This window comes from Lethenteron reissneri, chromosome 36 (genome assembly GCF_015708825.2).
Source record: "Lethenteron reissneri isolate LAM-NWPU_2019-01 chromosome 36, ASM1570882v1, whole genome shotgun sequence".
Lineage (NCBI taxonomy): Eukaryota > Metazoa > Chordata > Hyperoartia > Petromyzontiformes > Petromyzontidae > Lethenteron > Lethenteron reissneri.
In genome coordinates this window covers 2,754,315-2,776,814 of record NC_083814.1, presented here as the reverse complement: position 1 = coordinate 2,776,814, position 22,500 = coordinate 2,754,315, and the positions used below count along the sequence as shown (strand labels likewise).

Sequence of the window (22,500 nt, the reverse complement as noted above, 5' to 3'; positions counted from 1 at the left end):
ACGAGATAATACGACAAATCGCTAACCTTAAACACCCAGTCGTTCATAAAAGTTGAAGGTGGTATAGTACTACAGTAATAGAGCAAGTGCAGAATCACTGAACCGGAATTGATAGCTTGAAAGTGCAGGGCCCGTAGCTACTACTACACATGTGTAGCTACTACTACTACATGTGTAACTACTACTACACATGTGTAGCTACTACTACACGTGTGTAGCTACTACTACACGTGTGTAGCTACTACTACTACACATGTGTAGCTACTACTACTACACATGTGTAGCTACTACTACTACACATGTGTAGCTACTACTACTACACGTGTGTAGCTACTACTACACGTGTGTAGCTACTACTACACGTGTGTAGCTACTACTACATGTGTAGTTACTACTACACATGTGTAGCTACTACTACACATGTGTAGCTACTACTACTACATGTGTAGGTACTACTACATGTGTAGCTACTACTACACATGTGTAGCTACTACTACACATGTGTAGCTACTACTACATGTGTAGCTACTACTACACATGTGTAGCTACTACTACATGTGTAGCTACTACTACTACATGTGTAGCTACTACTACTACATGTGTAGCTACTACTACATGTGTAGCTACTACTACTACATGTGTAGCTACTACTACTACATGTGTAGCTACTACTACACGTGTGTAGCTACTACTACACATGTGTAGCTACTACTACACATGTGTAGCTACTACTACACATGTGTAGCTACTACTATATATGTCGCTACTTGTGCTACGAGGATAATCCGGCACTGCGCACGAGGGGTTTGTGTGACCAGCACCACGCCCGACCACTTTTGTCTTCCCAAGTGGCGATGTTTACACGGCGCACCAGGTACTCATGTGAAGCTGAGTCGACCTAGAGGAGGCCCAGGACCGGTTCAGGTAATCGTCGCTGGTTTTGCCCATGAGCAGGAATCGAACCCGGGTCGTCGGGTTCGTAGCGCAGCGTGGTGACCGCTACACTACCGCTGCCCACTTGCACACATAACCCTATACACACACACACATGACCCGATCCACACACACACACATAACCCTATACACACACACATGACCCGATACACACACACATAACCCTATACACACACATAACCCTATACACACACACGTAACCATATATACAGACACAGTGAAGTGAATAACACGCCGACGTACAGGCGACACAAGAGTAGGGGAAACAGAGTGCGCACAGCTGACACGGTGACGCAATGAGGGTGACATATGGGGGGGGGGGGTGTGGGGAGCGGGTGGGTGGGGGGCATGGGTAGAGAAGGGGGTGGAGAACGGGGGGGGTACCTGTACATCGATGGGGCCCCCCTTGAAGGGATCGCCTCTGAAGGCGCCGTCGTCCACGAGGCTCGAGACGGCTCCCAGCTGAGGGCGGCACGAGACAAAGCGACGATCAGCGTTGGCACGGACGGCCGTGGCCCCCTCCGTCTCCAGCGTTCACTACTCGAGGTGCGTTTGGAGCATTTGGCCGCCGCTATAAATGTCCACGCGATCAGAAGCCCGATAGCCTGTTGGAGTCTATTGGGGGTTGGGGAAGCTTTGTCTTTGTCTTTGCGTGGGTTTATGAACGTGGGAATCTGCGGTGCCTTTTGTGTGTGGGTGCGTGGGTACGTGGATGAGTGTTTACCTGTGGGGTGTAAATTGGCACTTGCTCACAGCACCTGGCCCTGCGGTCTCTATGGGTACACGGGGAATATTTGTCTTTGCACGGAGCCGCCACGAACTACGAACCCGGTGATCTCCGGTTTTCCCCTCCACATTTAGAAGCAACGTGCGTATAGAGTCTTTGGCTGCTATAAACGTCCACGTGATACGCCACTTAGCCGAGCTATCATTTGTGATCGCCAGGTCGCTTCTGACACATACAGCTCAGTGAGCCTTACCTGGTCGCAATGAAAAATAAGTTAAGACAAGATAAAGTTCTCCGTCACTCCCTCTCCACGAGCCATCATCATCTCTCGCCACTGCCACCCGGCGTGCTGCTCCAACCCCTCTAGTCCTACATTCTCATTTTCCCTCGACTTCCCTTCCTCCTTCTCCTCCGCTTCATCGGCTGCCGACCTGTTGCCCATCTCACAGCCGGCTGCCACCTGACTTCCTCCCGAGATGTCCTGCCCAGCTCACTTTGTAAATGGCAATCTGCCATCGGAAATTGAGTTACGAGGAAAGACCCAAAACTCCACAACAGACGCTGCCGCTTGGACGTGAAACATGCGGAGATGCGTTGGCGGAAGTGGCTCGGTGGCTCATCGCGGAGAGATTCCTCAAGTCTGCGTCAATACACTGGGAGTGACAACGTCAAGATCCTGGAATCAAAGCTGGGCTTGAACTGTCGAGAGATTCATTTCGGCTCCTGGGTGTCGTGAGTCGACGGTTTTAGACCAGTCAATCATTTTGAATTATTCCAGCTTTGAGCGGTGCCAACCCAGCCAGGTACACAATTTAGTCCGCCTTTGCGTTAATTCATTCTCTCATTCATTCGTCCTTCTTCTCTCGTTTGGTGGTGGGTCGATCGGCGTCGTCTAGGAGTTGGCGTGGAGGCGGGCGGGCGAGCGAGCCAGTGGACGGGCTGCTGGTGCTACTCAGTGATCCGTTCTTTCATTTCACTTGGCCCAGTCTAGCGCCGGAGGGGATAAACGTCTTGGCCGGATTTTCACGCAGCACGCTGCTTCCGCCGGAGACAAAAGCAGCGTTCATCTAAACGGGGCCTATTGAAGCGACCCCGGACAATGAGCTCTGTGCCAGAGAGCCCCACTCAAGCACTGTACTGGATCCGATCTAGAAGGGAATGGGTACACAGAATTTAATACATAGGGCGTACTGGCACTTGTCACAGAAATGTGGAATTTCCACCACTGGCTCAAGGGGCTGTGTTTGGGTTTGATGTCCTTCCCCCGCACCTCCGCTGAGCGCAGTTGGCTACGTACGGTGCGAGAGAAGTTCAGTGCACACGCATATATAACATGCTGATGTCAATGTGATACGTCTCCAACTTGTGTTCGCTCTGTAATTCATTAATTTCTTTAGAACTGATTTTGTGTGTGTTTAGTTTGTCGTCCTTCCCCAGCACTTCCGATTAGCACGGTTGGCTCCGTACGGTGCGAAAGAAGTTCAACGCACGCGAAGTACGAAGTTCGTTTAAAAGAAAGAGAATCGACAGCCGAGATTGGGTGCGGCGCATTGCAGGGGTGTGACGACGCATCCGTCCGTGAGTCAACATCGAATCCCAAAGCTCACGATGCATGCATCTCGCCACGTGTGTGACAATTCATGTGTTTTAATTGCATGCAAATGGGAATGCAGGTGGCATGCAAATGTGATGCCAATGTCACAGAGCCCAGGTGTCGGGCCGCGTGGGAGGGCACGTCGAGACAGCGCCGAGCAGCATCCACCCACCGGTGGCGACCAGGAGAACATCCAACAAAAAGTGAGCCCTCCTAGGCAAGACACCCAGACCATCCTCCTGCCCAGGGATATCTCCTTTCAGTTTAATTTATTTGGTATAGCCCTGTGAGCCATTCGGCTCTTGAATCGGGTGCAACCGCAACAAACAAAAAACTAAAACAGGAACAAGAAAACATCTTAAAGTGACTATGTGCAAACAGAAAATCCAAGAAAAGACAGCAAAATATTGCAGAAAAAGCACCGTACACCAACGCTGTGTGCAAAAATCCCAGTGGGATGCAAGTCAAACAACAACAACAACCACAAGACAACTTAGATTAAGGCCATCAGTCTAACTCCGTACTACAACAAACAAACATGGCCAAACCAAAAAACTTTTCGATATCACCAAAATAAAGCCATAAAAACAATGAAACAGTGATCATCGGAACTATGACCGAATTTTCACAATAAACGACATAAATAACATGTACCACCAAACCCGAGCAAAGCCCCCCCCCCCCCCAAACCATCCCCCTTCCCAGGGTCTCCCTTAGCCAAGACCCCCAAACGAGCCCCCTTCCTCGTGGTCCCTCCTAGCAAAAGCCCCCAAGCGAGCCCCCCCCCCCCTTCTTATCCACAATTCTCGACGGAGACGGGTGGCCCTGCATGGCCACGCGGCGGCTCGTGGCTCGCAATGGGAAGACTGTGAGCTCATATCTCAGGTCGGGCTCCCATTGGTTGACAGCCCTGTTGGGGGGGGGGGGGGGTATCAATAAAACGAATAACACTGCGAGGTAGACTGGGCCCAGCCATGGCACTGTGGAAATGTCACACTGGTTCGTGGCTGCCAATGGAGATGAGTGTGTGCATTTGAGCTGACATGTCTCTCTCTCTCGCTCTCTCTCTCTCTGCCTGTGGTCGCGTGGATTTTTCTCCGGGTCCTCCGGTTTTTCCCTCCACATTTGGAACCAACTTCACCACGCGTTCAGACGATTTGTGCCGCGATACATTTCCCCGTGATAATGATGAGCCACTTCGTCGGGCTCTCATTTGTGATGTCCGGTCGCTTGCGAAACAGATCCACACAGCTCAGCGGGGCCTTACCTGGTAAAATAAAAAAAACTAGTTTAGTTTAAGTTTAGATTGCCAGCCTTGCTCAATAACTGGAAACAAGCGAAAACCTGCACCTGTCCTGGGCCTCCTCTAGGTCCACTCAGCCTTAATTGAGTATCCATCATGGAATGTGAACATGAATGTGAGTGTTCAGAGCGCTTTTCCACTGCTTGGGAGGTCGGGTGGCGACGAATCTTGCCGGTGCGCCGACGACACGGGGCGTTGCCGGCTTCGTTCGGCAGCGCATGCCCTCGCCGAGCGGATCAACGGAGATCAAAGCCACGCGGAATACTCCACGCAACAACGGTTTCTTTGTGCTGCTCTGCAAGGAAGTAAAAGGCACAAAGCGCTCGGAGCGCCGGTTCCGGCGCGCTTGTGCGCGACTCGCCGCGGCACATCTGAGCGCGTTCACCACGCGGGGAAGACGTCGCTCCCACGGCGCAGCGACAAGACGGCGGCGTGGCCGCTCACGGCCGCCAGACCTCGCGGAACGCGCTCCCGGCAGAGTCGCGTTGGCGTCGTGCGCAGATGAAAGTAACGTTTGTAAAGTAAATTAATAAAGTGCCATTTGTTTTTTCAAACTAACGAATATAACCAAACGATTTGACCCTTTGCAAATTGTAACGCCGTGCAGCCTCGCAGCTTTTCGCTCGTGGCTCACGCAGACGGAGGTGCGGCTCGGAGGGGCACGGAAGCACAGATAAGCAGGAAGGCGGCCACGTGGTGAGCTGATGCCACCAATTGCCCAAGCTCTGCCGTCCTTTTATGTCAGTGGTTAATTTGTGAGAATAGGGTTTATCCTTTCTGCCAATAAAACAGGTGTTAAGATGTTCAAACATCAAAGGAATCATGTCTGCGTTAACCACACGTACTCGTGATGAACATGCAAGCAAACGCATTTCCGCCGTACCCTGCGAGCCAAGGTAACGGCACCCTCCTCCTCAACACCCGCGGGAAGTTTCGCAACATTTGTGCGATCTACCAACCCTCGCCTCCGCAGTGCTGGATGACAGCCCGTGCACAGCCACCACCGCCCGGCTACAAATAAGCGGGCGAGATGAGAAGAAGCAGCGGAGTAATGAGGCCCTCCCAGCATGGCTGGCTCACCCCTCATCAGGCCGCCCCTATCGGGGATCGTACGGGCCGACCGCAGTCACGCGATGAGGGTGCGAAGGCTTCACGATGTGCGTCACTGCCACGCAGGTCCCCCAGCTCGCACTGCCCAGCAACTACCGTCACCACAAACACCACCACCGTCGTCGCCACCGCTCCCACCACCACCACCACCGCTACCGCCACCACCACCGTTACCACCACCACCACCGCTACCACCACTGCCGCCACCACCACCTCAACCACCACCACCGCCACCATCGCCACCGCTCCCACCACCACCACCGCTACTACCACCACCGCCGCCACCACCACCGCCGCCACCACCACCTCAACCACCACCACCGCCACTACCACCGCCACCACCGCTACCATGGACTCCGTGGGAGGGGTGGACGACGTTTAGTTTCCAGCATGTGGGAATAAACAGTGTCTCCTTTGTATATTTCCCTTAGTGTTGTCCGCCTCTGACATTTTCCAGATTTTTTTTTGCTACGCCGCGGTGGATAACGATGCATTTTACTTAGTGTCTTGAGCTAAGGCGCTCTATAAATGCAACAAAAATATATATCCTGCTGCAATTTATTCCATTACGCACCACGCAATTGCCGCATGCAAAACAGACAAAGGGAGGGCCCTCTCTGCTATCCGTGTCACCTCCACGCGACTTTCCCGTGGATATTCCGTGCAATGAAGGGCCATTGTTAAAGACGTTGCCCATTATAAATACGGCTTTTACTTTAGGCCCAGACAGCGTGTCTGTTGACGAATGCTGTTGAGTTTGTTTTCGTTGACTGCGATTGTTATTGGTGCTTGCGCACCATCGCCAGCATCGCCAAGCTTCGCTGTGCCAGGTATCCCGTGGATGCTGCGGGGACTTCCACGGATTCTCGGGGCATCACGAGGCGTCACGCAACTCCTCGCGTCTGAGCCAAACGGACAAACGGGCGGCCCTCCCTCTGCTATCCGTGTCATCTGCAGGCGACTTTACCATGGATATCCCGTGATATTAGGAAGGGCCAAGGTGCCCCACGGATAGCGAAGCCGGTGCTGAAGGGCTTACACAGACAGCTTCTCGGGGGATCTCGAAAACAAAGCAACTTGTTCCGGGGGCACAGCTAAGAAAACTCGGGCCCCAACACAGAGTGCGCGATCACGTGCGTCGACGCCTTTGGTGTCGGCGCGGCGCTGGGGAGGCGCGTTCCACGCTGCGTCCTTGTGCCGCTTGTCGCCGCGAGGTGGCGCTGACGCTCCCCTCGCGCGCACGCTGTCCTCCTGCACGGTACCCATGTCATAATTCTAGATTTGAAGCTTTCGTGACTGCAAGGATTCATATTCTTAGGTTTTTTTCGGTAAAGTCACGTAGGTTAAAAATTTTAATTAATAAAAGTAAAATAAAAATAAAATAAAAATCACGACGTTTGGGAGGCTTTACATAAAAAAAAACTAAGAATATGAACCCATGTCATAGCCGCGTCTCCCTGAAAGGTTCGACCGGCCGCCCCTTCTCCCCCCACGGGTTTTACTGGCAAATGAGGTTTCAATGGTGTAAATGCTTACCCCGAGCTCTCATACTCTGATGGTGCATTGTCCTTGAGTTGTGCGCCTTTTGGCGTCATCTGGTCCAACCCATGTGAGACTAGGCTCTAAGGAAAGCTGTCTCGGGTGTGGACCAATCAATTCCAAGGACAGTGCATACATTATCAGAGTTGTGTTTTTTGTTTGCATTCTGACTACAGGTATTGTGGTCTATGCAAACATGACTCCTCGTAAAAAAAGGTGTCAGTTTTGTTGCCAGACAAAAGGGTAAAAAACTATTATCATATGTAGAACGCGTTGTCTATATTTATTTAAAGTTGCGCATTTTGATGTGACGTCACATTTCTCAACCCCCCCCCCTCCTCGTCACACATGTCTGACCCCCCCCCCCCCCCGCTAGGTGCGTGACATTATTTATGGACGGCCCCTGAGTTTAGTGGTTAGTCCCCAAGTTCCAATAATGCCACAGTTTCGACTCCAACGGACCCGATCACGGTTACGCAATCGCCCGCGTGCACACTCTGCCAGCCGCTGGCTCGCTGGGCGAGTGCTAAGAGCGCAAAACTGGACCAGATCGGACGCCGTGCAAACAATGCAGATCGAATCCGGCGTTCGCGTTCGCAGTGTTCGATGGATCCAAAGCAACAACACATTTCCAGAGAAATAAAAACACTCTTGCTTCCCCTGCGCACCGGGGCATTGCATTCATTAGACACTCCGCAGCGACCCGCGCGCGAGATCTGCAGCCCGTACAGTAGAGTCACGATCACCAAATCGCCCTGCACGTGCTGGTTTTTTTTTTACTAAAGTGCACGCGCGTGGCCTTCACGCCCCTGCCCATTGGTTACCGTCGCTTGCCTGTGCAAACGTGCTGGGGGGGGGGGGGTGCGAGGGGGGGTAACGCGGCCCTAAGGCGCCGCTACGCGTTTTACTGCCACGCGCGCGTGGGGTCACCGGCCCGAACAACCCCCGTGGTGTCCACATTCCGCTCTTTAAAGCCTCGGTCGGTGGCGTCTCTTGGAGCCCTGCGGGCCGGTCTCCCGCCGTGACGCATCGAACGACAACGTGACCGGGGCATGAACGTTGAAGCCCAACGACAGATAACGACGACGACGACGTCGGCTTGGAACGCGCCGCGTGGAATTCGCACCCCGCCCTCGAACAGAGAGACTCGGAGGCGTGACGAGGAACCGCAGACGAGTCGGAAGGCAGCAGCCACGCGGTGAGCCGGCGTCTCATTCCCCCCAAGCTCTGCAGTCCTCTGCATAGTAAGGTTGTTACCAGCCCGTTGATGACTGTTTACGTGTGGAAGGAGACCGCCCGGAGAAAACGCATGCGAGGGGGGGGGGGAGCAACACGCTATCCCATACAGGCGGAGCAGGCGGAGTCAACATTTTCCGTCGGGCCTTCTTGCGAAGCAGGCCACAGCACCTCAGCGACACCCCCAGGAAGGCAGCTGAGCAACATCGGCGTGTGCGGTGATCCACCCACCCTCGCTGCTGCCGCTACAGCGCCGCGTTGCAGGCAGCCACGTGCAGCGGAGCCACCACCGCACGGCAGCTTTGGAGGCTGGACAACCCCCCCCCCCCCACACACGCACCCGCCTGCCCTACACCCGGGACGGCAAGCCACGTAAATTTGACCGAGTTAACGATTCTCAGGGCCGCTTACAACTGCACGTGTGACTTATTACGCTGCCAGTCGACGTCGCGAGGAATGCGCCACACGGCCTTGGCACGTCCAGCCGTGCGAGCCGTCGCCGAGGGCGCAACCGCGTCCCTGTCCGCCAGCTGGGAGGCGGCCCGATTGTAAACGGGTGGGCGCTCTGAACAAAATCTCTTCTACTATTTGTTTTGTTTTACCAGACAAGGCCCCACTGAGCTGTGTTTTTTAAGAAGCGACCGGCCACAATTGATAGCTCGACGAAGTGGCTTATCACGTGGAAATTTATAGACGCCGAATACTCTAACGCGCGATTCTAAATGTGGTGGAGGAAAGAACGGGAGGATCCGGAGAAAAATCCACGCGACCACGGGGAGAGAGACACCGCAAACTCCAAATATACAGCAGCAGGCGTCGGGGTCGGGATCGAACCCACGACCTCCTGTATACCAGGCGAGGTAGTTAACATCTCCTAGCCACCGCTGTGCCCATCAATGTAGAGAGTCACCAAACGAGCCTCACGGGATCCCGAGATGTCGATCGGCGGGCCTTCTGAAGTCGTCGACAGTGTCGTGAGACAATCTACTGAAGCAAGATCCCCTGTATTGCCTCGGCAGACTGTTGCGTAACTGCTGCTAGCGAGCATTTATGAAGGCAGGCACAGCACACCACGGTCTGGGTGGCCAGCACCACGCCTGGTCGCCTTTGTCTCCCTCGAAGCGATGTTTACCCATCACGCCAGGTCCTCGTGAGGCCGAGTCGACCTAAGGGAGACCCAGCATTGGTTCAGATAACTGTCACTGGCGTTGATCGTGGGTCGCTGGTTTCGTAGCACAGATCGCGAGCTGCTACACTACCGCTCCCCACGCTACAGAACTCATACAGGCCCCTTAACACATAAACCTGTCACTGGTTTATTTACAAATGCTGTGCTCATTGTGATAATTATCATCACCTTATATCTGAAAATCGTTCTGTCCGTGTCGGCACCCTGATACGTCTGTGATTGGCCCCTGGTGGCTCGAATCTTTACTCTGGCAAGGCACTTGTGAGAGGCCACTCCCAAGCCTGGGTCATAGGTCATGGCTTACTCGGTGAAGAATGGAAAACAAAACCCCAAATCTTCCCTTGAGCTGCTAACTAAAGTTAAAACGAGAACTTGAAACGTACCCATGTAGCCTGGCATTTACATAGCGTCACCAAATGTATGGTTTTAGGCTAATCTAATTATTATAATTGCCACGGTGGCGAGACGTTAACTACCTCGCCTGGTATGCAGGAGGTCGTGGGTTTGATCCCGACCCCGACGCCTGCTGCTGTATATTTGGTGTGTGCGGTGTCTCTCTCCCCGTGGTCGCGTGGATTTTTCTCCGGGCCCTCTGGTTTTTCCCTCCACATTTAGAAATATGCGTTTAGAGTATCTGGCTGCTGCTGCTGCTATAAATGTCCACGTGATAAGCCACTTCGTCGAGCCAACATTTGTGGCCAGGTCGCTTCTGAAAAAGAGCTGCATAGCTCAGTTGGGCCTCACTTGGTGAAAGTAAAAGTCGTATTTTTTTTGTAGCTGAAAGTTTTATGATAACTTACGTAAAGAAGGCACCTGTGAAGGCACCTGTAAGGAATTGACGTTTTGGGAGTCCGTGGGGCACCATGGCATCCCACGGACCATAACAAAACACAGTCGCTCACGCAACAGGCATTCAAGGTGTCAAGTGTCAACCCCGCTCGAGCGAGCTGGACACTTGAAGTTTGCGTCATCGGCTTCATCAGCATTTACGTCGACCTTGATGACGATTAAAAAACACGCGAACGTCAAAAAAAGTGCCACTATGTTTTTGTTGCCAAAATGTGATGGTGGTGGTGGTGGGAGGGAGTCTCTCAGTCACAAGAGCCAACGCAGAAGATTCCTGGGGTTTGATCTTCCATGAAGCTGCTCACGGTCCACCCTAAATCACCACCACTCCATAAACCATGACAGATGCGGACACCTGATGCACTCAATGGAAAGTTTAAAAACTCTCCGGCAGCAGTGGTGCCACTGTGGTCATCCAGAGCAGACCACGTACACAACCCAGTGCCCCGATTCACAAACACTGAAGGAGACATCACCACAGTGGTGCACTCCGCGCTACTCCTGACGCGGTTGTCTGCCGGCTTCACCACCTGGATGTGAAATTGTAGTTGTTGCTCTGCATCTACATCAGCAGAAGCAGGGGAAGGAAGAGCAGTGGTGAGACGTTAACTATCTCGCCTGGTTTACAAGAGGCCGTGGGTTCAATCCCAACCCTGAGACCTGTGTTTTTGGAGTTTGCATGTTCTCCCCGTGGTCGCATAGATTTTTCTCCAGGTCCTCCAGTTTTCCCGTCCACATTTAGAATCGACGTACCATTTAGTCGCATCAAAGTCACATTAAAAAAATGTCTGGAAAGTCCGGACACTCACGGCTGCGTCCACAGGACTTCTCACCAGGCGGGGCTCTTGCACCGCACCGCACGGCAACGGCGGAGTGAGCGTGGCATCAACAACAGCCACGCGACTCGCACACTTAGCTGGGAGACGTGAAAAGTGCAGCAAACGAAAACACGGAACGCCGCGAGAGAGAGAGAGGTGGGGTGGCGGGAGGGAGGGAGGGAGAGCAGGGCACGATCGTGCGTGCGAACGTGCAGGCCGGACGGCGTGGGCATGCCCGTGCGTTGCGCATGCCCGCTACTCCAGCGACTCGCAGGCAGTGGTTGGTCGATCGCACGCAGGTGGAGCCAGGTGCACGTGCGGACCCCCGACTGGACGACTACGAAGTGACGGTGGCATGCGGTACAGCGGGCAGGTTTCAAACCTTTCTGTGCCGGGTTTGGGAGTTTTCTCTTCGCAAGCGCGTGTATTCTCCGGGCACTCCAGTGTCCTCCCACAAAGCAAAAGATATCCACGTTGGTCAAGCTTCCTGAGCATAGGCGTCGCACAAACAGTGTCGGGACATGTCCCGACTGTCCCGAGTAGGTGGCGGTGACCTGCTTACAATGCCACGTCTGCTGGGGACTAACAAACACGTGAGCCGCTGCGAGAACACGACGTCAGAATCCCTCCGCACAGGTCGCACGAGAGCGATCCGAGGAGTCTTCGTATAACACAGCCGTGAGCACAATGGCGAGGAGAAGAAAAAAAACCCGTAACATTACGCACTTTAAAGTCGGTTGACTGCACCGATGGCTTAACGTGGCTAACTCCTGCGCTCCTCAACCGAAGCAGCGCTTGAGGCTGGTGACGCCCTGCAGATGAGCGAACGCCGCAAGCGTGGGTCACAGAGACTCTGCCGAGCTCTTTGCGTCTTCTTGCCATTTGGACTGCCGCTCGCCGTTGTACAAAAAAGACACCGCGTGCTGAAAACGCACATTTCAGGGAATTGTGTTTTTTTGGAGGGTGCTGGGTTTTTTGTTTGTCTTTGTTTCCCCCGAAGGTCACGGGGCGAGATGCTGTGACGAGGTTGAAAAGGGAACGAGACGTGCTGTGTGTGACTCGAGCCATGAGCGGCCCGGCAAGTGAGTAAACATTCCAGAGCGCGGTGATGGAGTCTTGCTCATTAAGCGGCCTCATTTTCAGTTTAACACGTTAAACAAAGTTTTACGGACACGTCACTGAATGCCAGATCCATGATTCATTAAATCAAACAAGTTAACAATTGTACGCTTAAGCCTCCCCCCACTGAATTCACGTTGCCAGCGCTGCATACAAAAAAACAGTTCGAAAGAAATGAGTTTTCAATCCAGCTCCAATTTGGAAGCCACTGGAGCTAGCACTTTTCAATCGAGATTGAAAACTCATCTCTTCAGAACGGCCAGGGGCAAACCCCGCCGTGTGTGCCCCCTCGACGCCTTCAAACTCAACGGGAAGTACCACATCTGACGTGGACGCCGTCACGTCCAAGGGCGGGCCCTAGGGACGGGGTCTGCACCCAGCAGATGGAGTGACGAGATCGGCTCAAGGTGGATCGTGAGAGATGCCGACGGCTTGGGGAGGCCTAATCCAGCAGTGGGTAGATCATGGCCGACGACGATGACAATGATAGCGCCGCCGACGACACCAACGGCAACGAAGGTGATCACCCTTGCCGACGACCACGCGTGGGGTTTTGTTAGAAATCACGGTCGCGTTTGAAGCGTTACGATTATCACGAAGCCGAAATGGTCGCGTCGGCGTCTTTGGTGAAAGGCTACGGAGCGTAACGAACGTTCAGCTCCCGAATGGGCGGAACGTCGGACATCGATCTGAGCAACGCGCGGCACGACGCGAGAACCAAGTCGGAGCGCCGCGCAGCTTTGCCAACTTATGATTGTACATTTATGGAATTATTATAAGAAATTAATGTGAATCAAAATCCAATTCGTAACAAACGTACACGTTCGTAAGAGAGAATACAAATTAATGCCCGAATCACGGCGAGGACATTAATACCTAACCCAGTAAACATGGAACGTTGGGGTCAACGTTTTTGGGCCCACGTTGTTAGTCGAACGGTTGCAGCCGCATGCTAACGTTGGCCCAACGTTGTGGCGTGTTCACCGGCTCGTTTTCAAGGAGCAGTGGACTCGAGTCGACGCGAGCTGGCTCTCCCGTGGGAACCTGGCGCCAGCATGGCGAGTGAGAACAGCACCTGAGGGCTGTGTCTCCCCAGCAGCGCCTCAGGGCTGTGTCTACCCAGCAGCGCCTCAGGGCTGTATCTACCCAGCAGCGCCTCAGGGCTGTGTCTACCCAGCAGCGAGGACGAGCAGAGGGAAGGAGAGTGCTGGCTAGGAGATGTTCACTCCCTCGCCTGGTCTACAGGAGGTCGTGGGTTCAATCCCGACCCTGATGCCTGCTGCTGTATATTTGGAGTTTGCGTGTCTCTCTCTCATCATCATCACGGTGGCTAGGAGATGTTAACTACCTCGCCTGGTCTACAGGAGGTCGTGGGTTCAACCCCGACCCTGATGCCTGCTGCTGTACATTTGGAGTTTGCGTGTCTCTCTCCCCGTGGTCGTTTTGATTTTTCTCCGAGTCCTACAGTTTTTCGCTCTGCATTTAGAATCAACATCAGGCGTTTAGAGTATTCGGCTGCGATACATTTCCACGCAATGATAAGCCGCTTCGTGGAGCTATCATTCGTGATAGCCAGGTCGCTGCTGAGAAAAGAGCTCTATACCTCAGCGGGCTTTACCTGCTAAAATAAAAACTAGTTTAGTTTAAGATTAGATTCCCAGCCTTGCTCAATAACCAGGAACAACCGGAAACCTGCAGCTGTCCTGAGCCTCCTCTAGGTTCACTCAGCATTCACTGAGTATCCATCATGGAATGTGAACATGAGCGTTGACGAGACATTGGACGACGGGGTGTGGTGCTGTCCACACCACCCCCTCGTCCGGTGCCTCATGGGCACTTTCCAACATGCCACTTGGCCCAACAGTCTACAAATCCACGTTCGATACTATCGGTGTCAAATTAAAATAGTTGAAAGTCGCAGTAGTTTGTAAGAGGTGGCGGAGAGAGAACTTACCCTGCCGTTGACCGTGAGCTCCGACAGCTCCTCCTCATCGTCGCGCGCGGAGAGGCGTCGCGAGAGCAGGCGGCCCAGGGACTTCATGCCGCCAAGTTCTCCGCGACCGGACCTTCACCGCCCCTTACCCCTGCCGCGGCTGCGTGGGCAGAGGGTGGGGTTGGTGGGTGGGTGGGTGGGGTGTGGGTGGGTGTGGGTGGGTGGGTGTGGGTGGGTACACGCCGACCGAGGTGCTCCACACGCCGCGGTGGCGTCGTCCGCGCCCGGCCGATGCGAGCCTGAGAGAGACGAGAGGGCCCACAGAACAAGACACTGTCAGCGAGTAAAGTCCGTCGGTCGGAAAGACATTATCGGGCGTCTCTCTGTTGCGCCGTGCACACGCGCGCACGGAGAAGCCCTCTTGTCGGTCCGCTGCTGGACGAGGCGCTCATCGTACCCGAGTTGGATTGCGCCAGGCCACTGAGCGTACTTCACTGCCCTGGACTGGTCAGTCGGGGTCCGTGCAGGCGGGGAGCATAGTACAGTGCAATGGATTTTTCGGCGTTGTCTTCAGGTGACAGGTGCACTTCCCCGTGTAGCCCCTCATGCAAGCACTCTCCAGGCTCCAGCCCTGCTTAGCTTTCTGAGTCCGCATGGCGCACCATTATTATCGTTACGGCTCCACGTGGTTTGGTCACGGAGGTATGCGCAGAATTGCCTGCGAAGTCAGGCCAGGTAGGTGGCACTGTGGTTGTCGCACTCGGCCTCTCATCCTCAGGTTGAGAGTTCGAGTCCTGGGCAGGTGACAACTCGGCCAATCATCCATCCCCACCAGCCTGATGAAAAAATAAATACAGGACTACTTTGTGCACAACTCACAATGCCTGCTGCGGTGGGTAAAATTTAGCACCACTTTGTTTGACGTTAACACAGGTCAACCCAATGTGGAAACTGGTCCCCACCATGGCAATGTGGAGTTGCCGGCATTGGCTTAAGTTCGCCAACAGCGATGAACACCCCAAAACACTGACAAAGATAGGGGAGCCTTGATCAGTGGACCGAATAATTCGCCTCCCAGAGGAGTTGTGACACTACAGCCAAGACCAAGCATGCAAGGCCCCCAGTGCCGGACTAAGCTAGTGCGGGGCCTGTAGCATATGATGTTCTAAAGGGGCCCTAAATAAAAAAGATATTAAAACACATTTATAACTGGCAAAGTAAAGTAATTGTATTTTTTCATTTACTATACAGCCAGATAATACGACAAATCGCTAACCTTAAACACCCAGTCGTTCATAAAAGTTGAAGGCAGGATGGTACTATAGTAATAGAGCAAGTGCAGAATCACTGAATCGGAATTGATAGCTTGAAAGCATTCAGCGCGGAGCTACTTTTGCTCCTGGGACAATCCGGCACTGAAGCCCCCCCGCATACCCAGCACGTACGTGTGTGTATTGCACAGTCGTACGGTGTGTGTATTGCACAGTCGTACGGTGTGTGTATTGCACAGTCGTACGGTGTGTGTATTGCACAGTCGTACGGTGTGTGTATTGCACAGTCGTACGGTGTGTGTATTGCACAGTCGTACGGTGTGTGTATTGCACAGTCGTACGGTGTGTGTATTGCACAGTCGTACGGTGTGTGTATTGCACAGTCGTACGGTGTGTGTATTGCACAGTCGTACGGTGTGTGTATTGCACAGTCGTACGGTGTGTGTATTGCACAGTCGTACGGTGTGTGTATTGCACAGTCGTACGGTGTGTGTATTGCACAGTCGTACGGTGTGTGTATTGCACAGTCGTACGGTGTGTGTATTGCACAGTCGTACGGTGTGTGTATTGCACAGTCGTACGGTGTGTGTATGCACAGTCGTACGGTGTGTGTATTGCACAGTCGTACGGTGTGTGTATTGCACAGTCGTACGGTGTGTGTATTGCACAGTCGTACGGTGTGTGTATTGCACAGTCGTACGGTGTGTGTATTGCACAGTCGTACGGTGTGTGTATTGCACAGTCGTACGGTGTGTGTATTGCACAGTCGTACGGTGTGTGTATTGCACAGTCGTACGGTGTGTGTATTGCACAGTCGTACGGGGTGTGTATTGCACAGTCGTACGGTGTGTGTATTGCACAGTCGTACGTTGTGTGTATTGCACAGTCGTACGGTGTGTGTATTGCACAGTCGTACGGTGTGTGTATTGCACAGTCGTACGGTGTGTGTATTGCACAGTCGTACGGTGTGTGTATTGACAGTCGTACGGTGTGTGTATTGCACAGTCGTACGGTGTGTGTATTGCACAGTCGTACGGTGTGTGTATTGCACAGTCGTACGGTGTGTGTATTGCACAGTCGTACGGTGTGTGTATTGCACAGTCGTACGGTGTGTGTATTGCACAGTCGTACGGTGTGTGTATTGCACAGTCGTACGGTGTGTGTATTGCACAGTCGTACGGTGTGTGTATTGCACAGTCGTACGGTGTGTGTATTGCACAGTCGTACGGTGTGTGTATTGCACAGTCGTACGGTGTGTGTATTGCACAGTCGTACGGTGTGTGTATTGCACAGTCGTACGTGTGTGTAGTTGCACAGTCGTACGGGTGTGTATTGCACAGTTCGTACGGTGTGTGTATTGCACAGTCGTACGGTGTGTGTATTGCACAGTCGTACGGTGTGTGTATTGCACAGTCGTACGGTGGTGTATTGCACAGTCGTACGGTGTGTGTATTGCACAGTCGTACGGTGTGTGTATTGCACAGTCGTACGGTGTGTGTATTGCACAGTCGTACGTTGTTGTATTGCACAGTCGTACGGTGTGTGTATTGCACAGTCGTACGGTGTGTGTATTGCACAGTCGTACGGTGTGTGTATTGCACAGTCGTACGGTGTGTGTATTGCACAGTCGTACGGTGTGTGTATTGCACAGTCGTACGGTGTGTGTATTGCACAGTCGTACGGTGTGTGTATTGCACAGTCGTACGGTGTGTGTATTGCACAGTCGTACGGTGTGTGTATTGCACAGTCGTACGGTGTGTGTATTGCACAGTCGTACGGTGTGTGTATTGCACAGTCGTACGGTGTGTGTATTGCACAGTCGTACGGTGTGTGTATTGCACAGTCGTACGGTGTGTGTATTGCACAGTCGTACGGTGTGTGTATTGCACAGTCGTACGGTGTGTGTATTGCACAGTCGTACGGTGTGTGTATTGCACAGTCGTACGGTGTGTGTATTGCACAGTCGTACGGTGTGTGTATTGCACAGTCGTACGGTGTGTGTATTGCACAGTCGTACGGTGTGTGTATTGCACAGTCGTACGGTGTGTGTATTGCACAGTCGTACGGTGTGTGTATTGCACAGTCGTACGGTGTGTGTATTGCACAGTCGTACGGTGTGTGTCTTGCACAGTCGTACGGTGTGTGTATTGCACAGTCGTACGGTGTGTGTATTGCACAGTCGTACGGTGTGTGTATTGCACAGTCGTACGGTGTGTGTATTGCACAGTCGTACGGTGTGTGTATTGCACAGTCGTACGTTGTGTGTATTGACACAGTCGTACGGTGTGTGTATTGCACAGTCGTACGGTGTGTGTATTGCACAGTCGTACGGTGTGTGTATTGCACAGTCGTACGGTGTGTGTATTGCACAGTCGTACGGTGTGTATTGCACAGTCGTACGGTGTGTGTATTGCACAGTCGTACGGTGTGTGTATTGCACAGTCGTACGGTGTGTATTGCACAGTCGTACGGTGTGTGTATTGCACAGTCGTACGGTGTGTGTATTGCACAGTCGTACGTGTGTGTATTGCACAGTCGTACGGTGTGGTGTATTGCACAGTCGTACGGTGTGTGTATTGCACAGTCGTACGGTGTGTGTATTGCACAGTCGTACGGTGTGTGTATTGCACAGTCGTACGGTGTGTGTATTGCACAGTCGTACGGTGTGTGTATTGCACAGTCGTACGGTGTGTGTATTGCACAGTCGTACGGTGTGTGTATTGCACAGTCGTACGGTGTGTGTATTGCACAGTCGTACGGTGTGTGTATTGCACAGTCGTACGGTGTGTGTATTGCACAGTCGTACGGTGTGTGAATTGGAGTTTACGGGAGCCACATCCGTTTGTATCTTGCCGAGTCAGAGATGCACACAAGAGGAGCCACGATTCTGCAGAGTAGGCAGAACATGCATGTTTGACTTTTTTCGCACCGTACTTAGCCAGTCGTTACGCAATGTTGTAACAAAGCAGTGGCCAGGACATCGACTTCGTGTTAAGAGTCCACACAGAATGCTGGACATCTTTCGCACCGTACGTAGCCAAACATGCAAATCACGTGCACGACACACACACTAAACATACACACACACGCATATTAAACACACATACACAAAGACAAAGATCCCCCGTATTGCATTAACAGACTGTAGGGGCAAGTGCTGTTAGCGAGTAGCACCTATTAAAGGCTGGCACTGTGGCACACGAGGGGGTGGGTGGCCAGCACCACGCCGGGCCGCCTTTGTCTCCCCAGTGGCGATGTCTACACACGGCACCGGGTACTCATTTGAGGCCGGGTTGATCTAGGGGAGGCCCAGGACCGGTTCAGATAATCGTCGCTGGTGTTGGCCGCGAGCAGGATTCGAACCCGGTTTGCCGGGTTCGTAGCGCAGCGCGCAAACCGCTACACTACCGCTCCCCACTTACATACACACACACATACACACATACATACATACACAAATACATACACACACATACACACAAATACATACACATATACATACACATATACATACACACATACATACACACATACACACATACACACACACATACACCCACACACATACACCCACACACATACACACACATACACACACATACACCCACATACACACACACACATACGTGCCACTTATGAGACACACAGTACAGACACTTAGTACACGCACATAGGCAATACCTGCAGTGTGTATGCAAAGACGAGAGTGCATTCCCGCGTTATTACTCATAGGACCCGTAGTGTATAGTCTCTGTGTGAACATTTGTGAAACATTTAACAAAACTTAAAGGGATAAGATAACGTACAAGCACACACACTGACACACCGCTTTACCTGCCCAACAGAGTGCCTGGCAAAGTCACGGAGCCGGGAGTGAACACTTGCCAGTGAACTCACAGCTCCCCCGGGACCAGACAGACACGTCTAACCACTTTGACTCAAGCAAACACACATACACACACACTCACATTTACACACACTCTCACATTTACACACACACACTCACATTTACACACACACACTCACATTTACACACATACACACACTCACATTTACACACACACATACACACACACTCACATTTACACACATACACACACTCACATTTACACACACACTCACATTTACACACACACATATACACACACTCACATTTACACACATATACACACTCACATTTACACACACACAACAACAACCGCCATTCGCCACTAATTGGCGGCGACGTCACCACGACGATTGTGCCAGGCTATGTGCACGTTGAGGCCACGTAAAGTGTCGAACGCCCGCTGGCAGGAGGTCACAGGGCAGACCCAGATGCCACAAGTCGACTGACTGAGACGACTGGCTGATGCACCACCTGTGCCCCCTACTGTGCCAACTTGCTGTGCTTTAGCCACCCGGCGCTCCGCTCGTTGTTGTGAGCGTCGCTCATCCGCCCTCCGTTGTTGTTGGAGGGCCACTGCTTCCAACTGCCCAGTAGCGTCCTTCACGAGCCTCCTCCACAGAGGCCGATCTTGACACCGCTGGTACCAGTCATCGGCAAGTCCACGTCCTCCTGTACCACATCACTCCATCTCTTTTCTAGTCAGTGCCGCGCCCGTTTAGCCCCCTCGATCCGGCCGAACAAAAGCTGTTTAGGCATGCGGTGGCTGGGCATGCGGGCGACATGACCACATCTTTCAAGGATTTGTGAGCTCCTCACACAACCCAGTCTGGTTAAACCCAGGATGGATCGTAGGCAGGTCAGCCTAAATGTTTCTAATCGGCGAAGACCTTCCATTAGAGGTGTCCACGTTTCACAAGCGTAGAGAAGGGAGGGAATGACCGTGGCCGAGAAGACCTGAAGTTTCGTGCTGATTGATAGACCAGGTAACTTCCACACAGCGTTATGCAACCGATGAAAAGATAATGCCGCTCGACTGATTTGGAGTGAGACCTCTACTGCTAAACCGGAGCTGGTCATGAGCACACTGCCCAGGTATGGGAAACTTTCCACTCTCTCCACAACTGCCCCATCACCGATTGGGAGTTGTGGAGGTGGAGTGCCCGATGGTACAAAATACCCAGGCAGGTGCTTCATTTTGGTGGGGCTGATAGTAAGGCCCCACCTCTTCGTGGCACACTTCAGTTTCAGCAGCAGCGCCTCCAACTCCTCCTCTGAGTGAGCCGCAATTACCAGAGCATCGGCATACATAACGTGGTTGACCAATAGGGAGCCATCCCTTGACCGCACCGGGTATCGATCAGCCTCCGATTGTATCTGTACCAGATGGAAATTCCTCCGGTACAGCTATTGAAGGCTTCACGAACTATGTGGTCAAAATAGATGTTAAATAATGATGGAGCCAAAGGACATCCCTGTCGCACCCCAAGGTGAACAGGGAATGGCTCCGACTCCCAGCCACATAGTTTTACCCGAACCCGCTCACCATCATGAAGGTCCTTAATGATCATGAGCAGCGGGTCAGGGACTCTGAAAGCACGAAGAACAACCCAGTGCCCAGGCCTACTGATGGTATCATAGACCTTGACCAGGTCAATAAAGCAGATATGTAGGTCTTGTTGGAATTCCCTACACCTCTGCACACTGAGGAGTGAGATACCCCTGTAGTTGTTACAGTCTGTGCGGTCTCCCTTCTTAAAGATGGGGACCACCAGGGCATCCTTCCAGTCCTGCGGAACCCGTCCAGTGGTCCAGACTATTGTTATGATGTCATGTAGGGCAGTTTGTGCACAAATGCCACCCTTTCTCAGCATTTCGCTTGGGAGATCATCTCTGCAAGGTTCCTTTCCTGGTTTTAGACTCTGGATCACCTTCAGTACTTCCTAAACAGATGGCACCTCAGACAGCCACTCACAGGGGGTGACTTCCTCTTCCAATATTTGAGGCACCGTAGCCTCAGCAGGGTCATTCCCATTTTGTCCCACGATGTTTTCCATGATAATTGGTTCTTTACCCTTCTATCTGGCAACAAAACTGACACCTTTTTGCAAGGAGTCATGTTTGCATAGACCGCAATACCTGCAGTCATAATACAAACAAAAGAACATAACTCTGATAATGTGCACCATCAGAGTTATGTTCTTTTGTTTGTATTATGACTGCAGGTATTGCGGTCTATGCAAACATGACTCCTTGCAAAAAGGTGTCAGTTTTGTTGCCAGATAGAAGGGTAAAGAACCAATTATCATATTTTTACTGGCAAATGAGGTCCCCATAGTGATGTTTTCCATGTGGAGGAATTTCCCCTCCCCCAGGACTTCACAGAAATGCTCAGCAAATCTGCAAACCTGTTCCTGGGAGTTGAAGATTGGATCACCGTTTTTTCCCCTAACGATGGTAATAGGTATGGTGCTGCAGGTTACTTTTTTGATGGAATAAAATAGGGATTTGTAATCGCGGGCCATTGAGGCAGACTCCATCTCCTCAGCAACCCGCGACCACCACCCATCCTTGCAGTGCCTCACGGCTCTCCGAACCTCCAAGCGAAGGCTGCGGTAATCCTCATTCTCCGACGTGGGGTGCTGTAGCCGATGAGAGTGGAAGAATGGCAGGAGCATCTTACAGATGACTAGTCGATGGTCAGAGGGTGGTAGATCAGCTCCACGGTAGGTCCTGGTGTCAAGGACATGGGCTCGCATCCGCTGGTCCGTCACTATGTAGTCCAGCAGATGTTCTTGCTTGGACCCGGCATGCATCTATGATGTTGTCTGGATATGCCGATGCCGGAACAGCGTGTTGGTAATTACAAGCCCATGGGTTGCACAAAAATCTAGCAGCCTCCTACCGTTGTTATTGAGCTGATCTGGCCCATGCCTTCCAATCACTCCAGACCAGGTGCCAGCATCATTACCAAC

At 52.5% G+C, this 22,500-nt stretch overlaps 1 protein-coding gene across 2 annotated transcripts in view; it reads right to left on the bottom strand.

Moving 5' to 3' along the window:
• Window positions 1-22,500, bottom strand: part of LOC133351284 (endothelin-converting enzyme 2-like) — a 69,889-nt gene that overhangs the window by 45,362 nt on the left and 2,027 nt on the right. Inside the window, exons 1-3 of one of the 2 annotated variants that reach the window (XM_061566383.1) lie at window positions 18,446-18,462; window positions 14,390-14,528; window positions 1,339-1,416 (exon numbers count right to left, since the gene is read on the bottom strand). In XM_061566383.1, the coding sequence (XP_061422367.1) occupies window positions 1,339-1,416; window positions 14,390-14,476 (165 nt within the window). In that variant the 5' untranslated portion in view covers window positions 14,477-14,528; window positions 18,446-18,462. Of the gene's footprint in view, window positions 1-1,338; window positions 1,417-14,389; window positions 14,529-18,445; window positions 18,463-22,500 lie in introns of those variants that run through there. The other variant, XM_061566382.1, reaches the window with a different exon arrangement.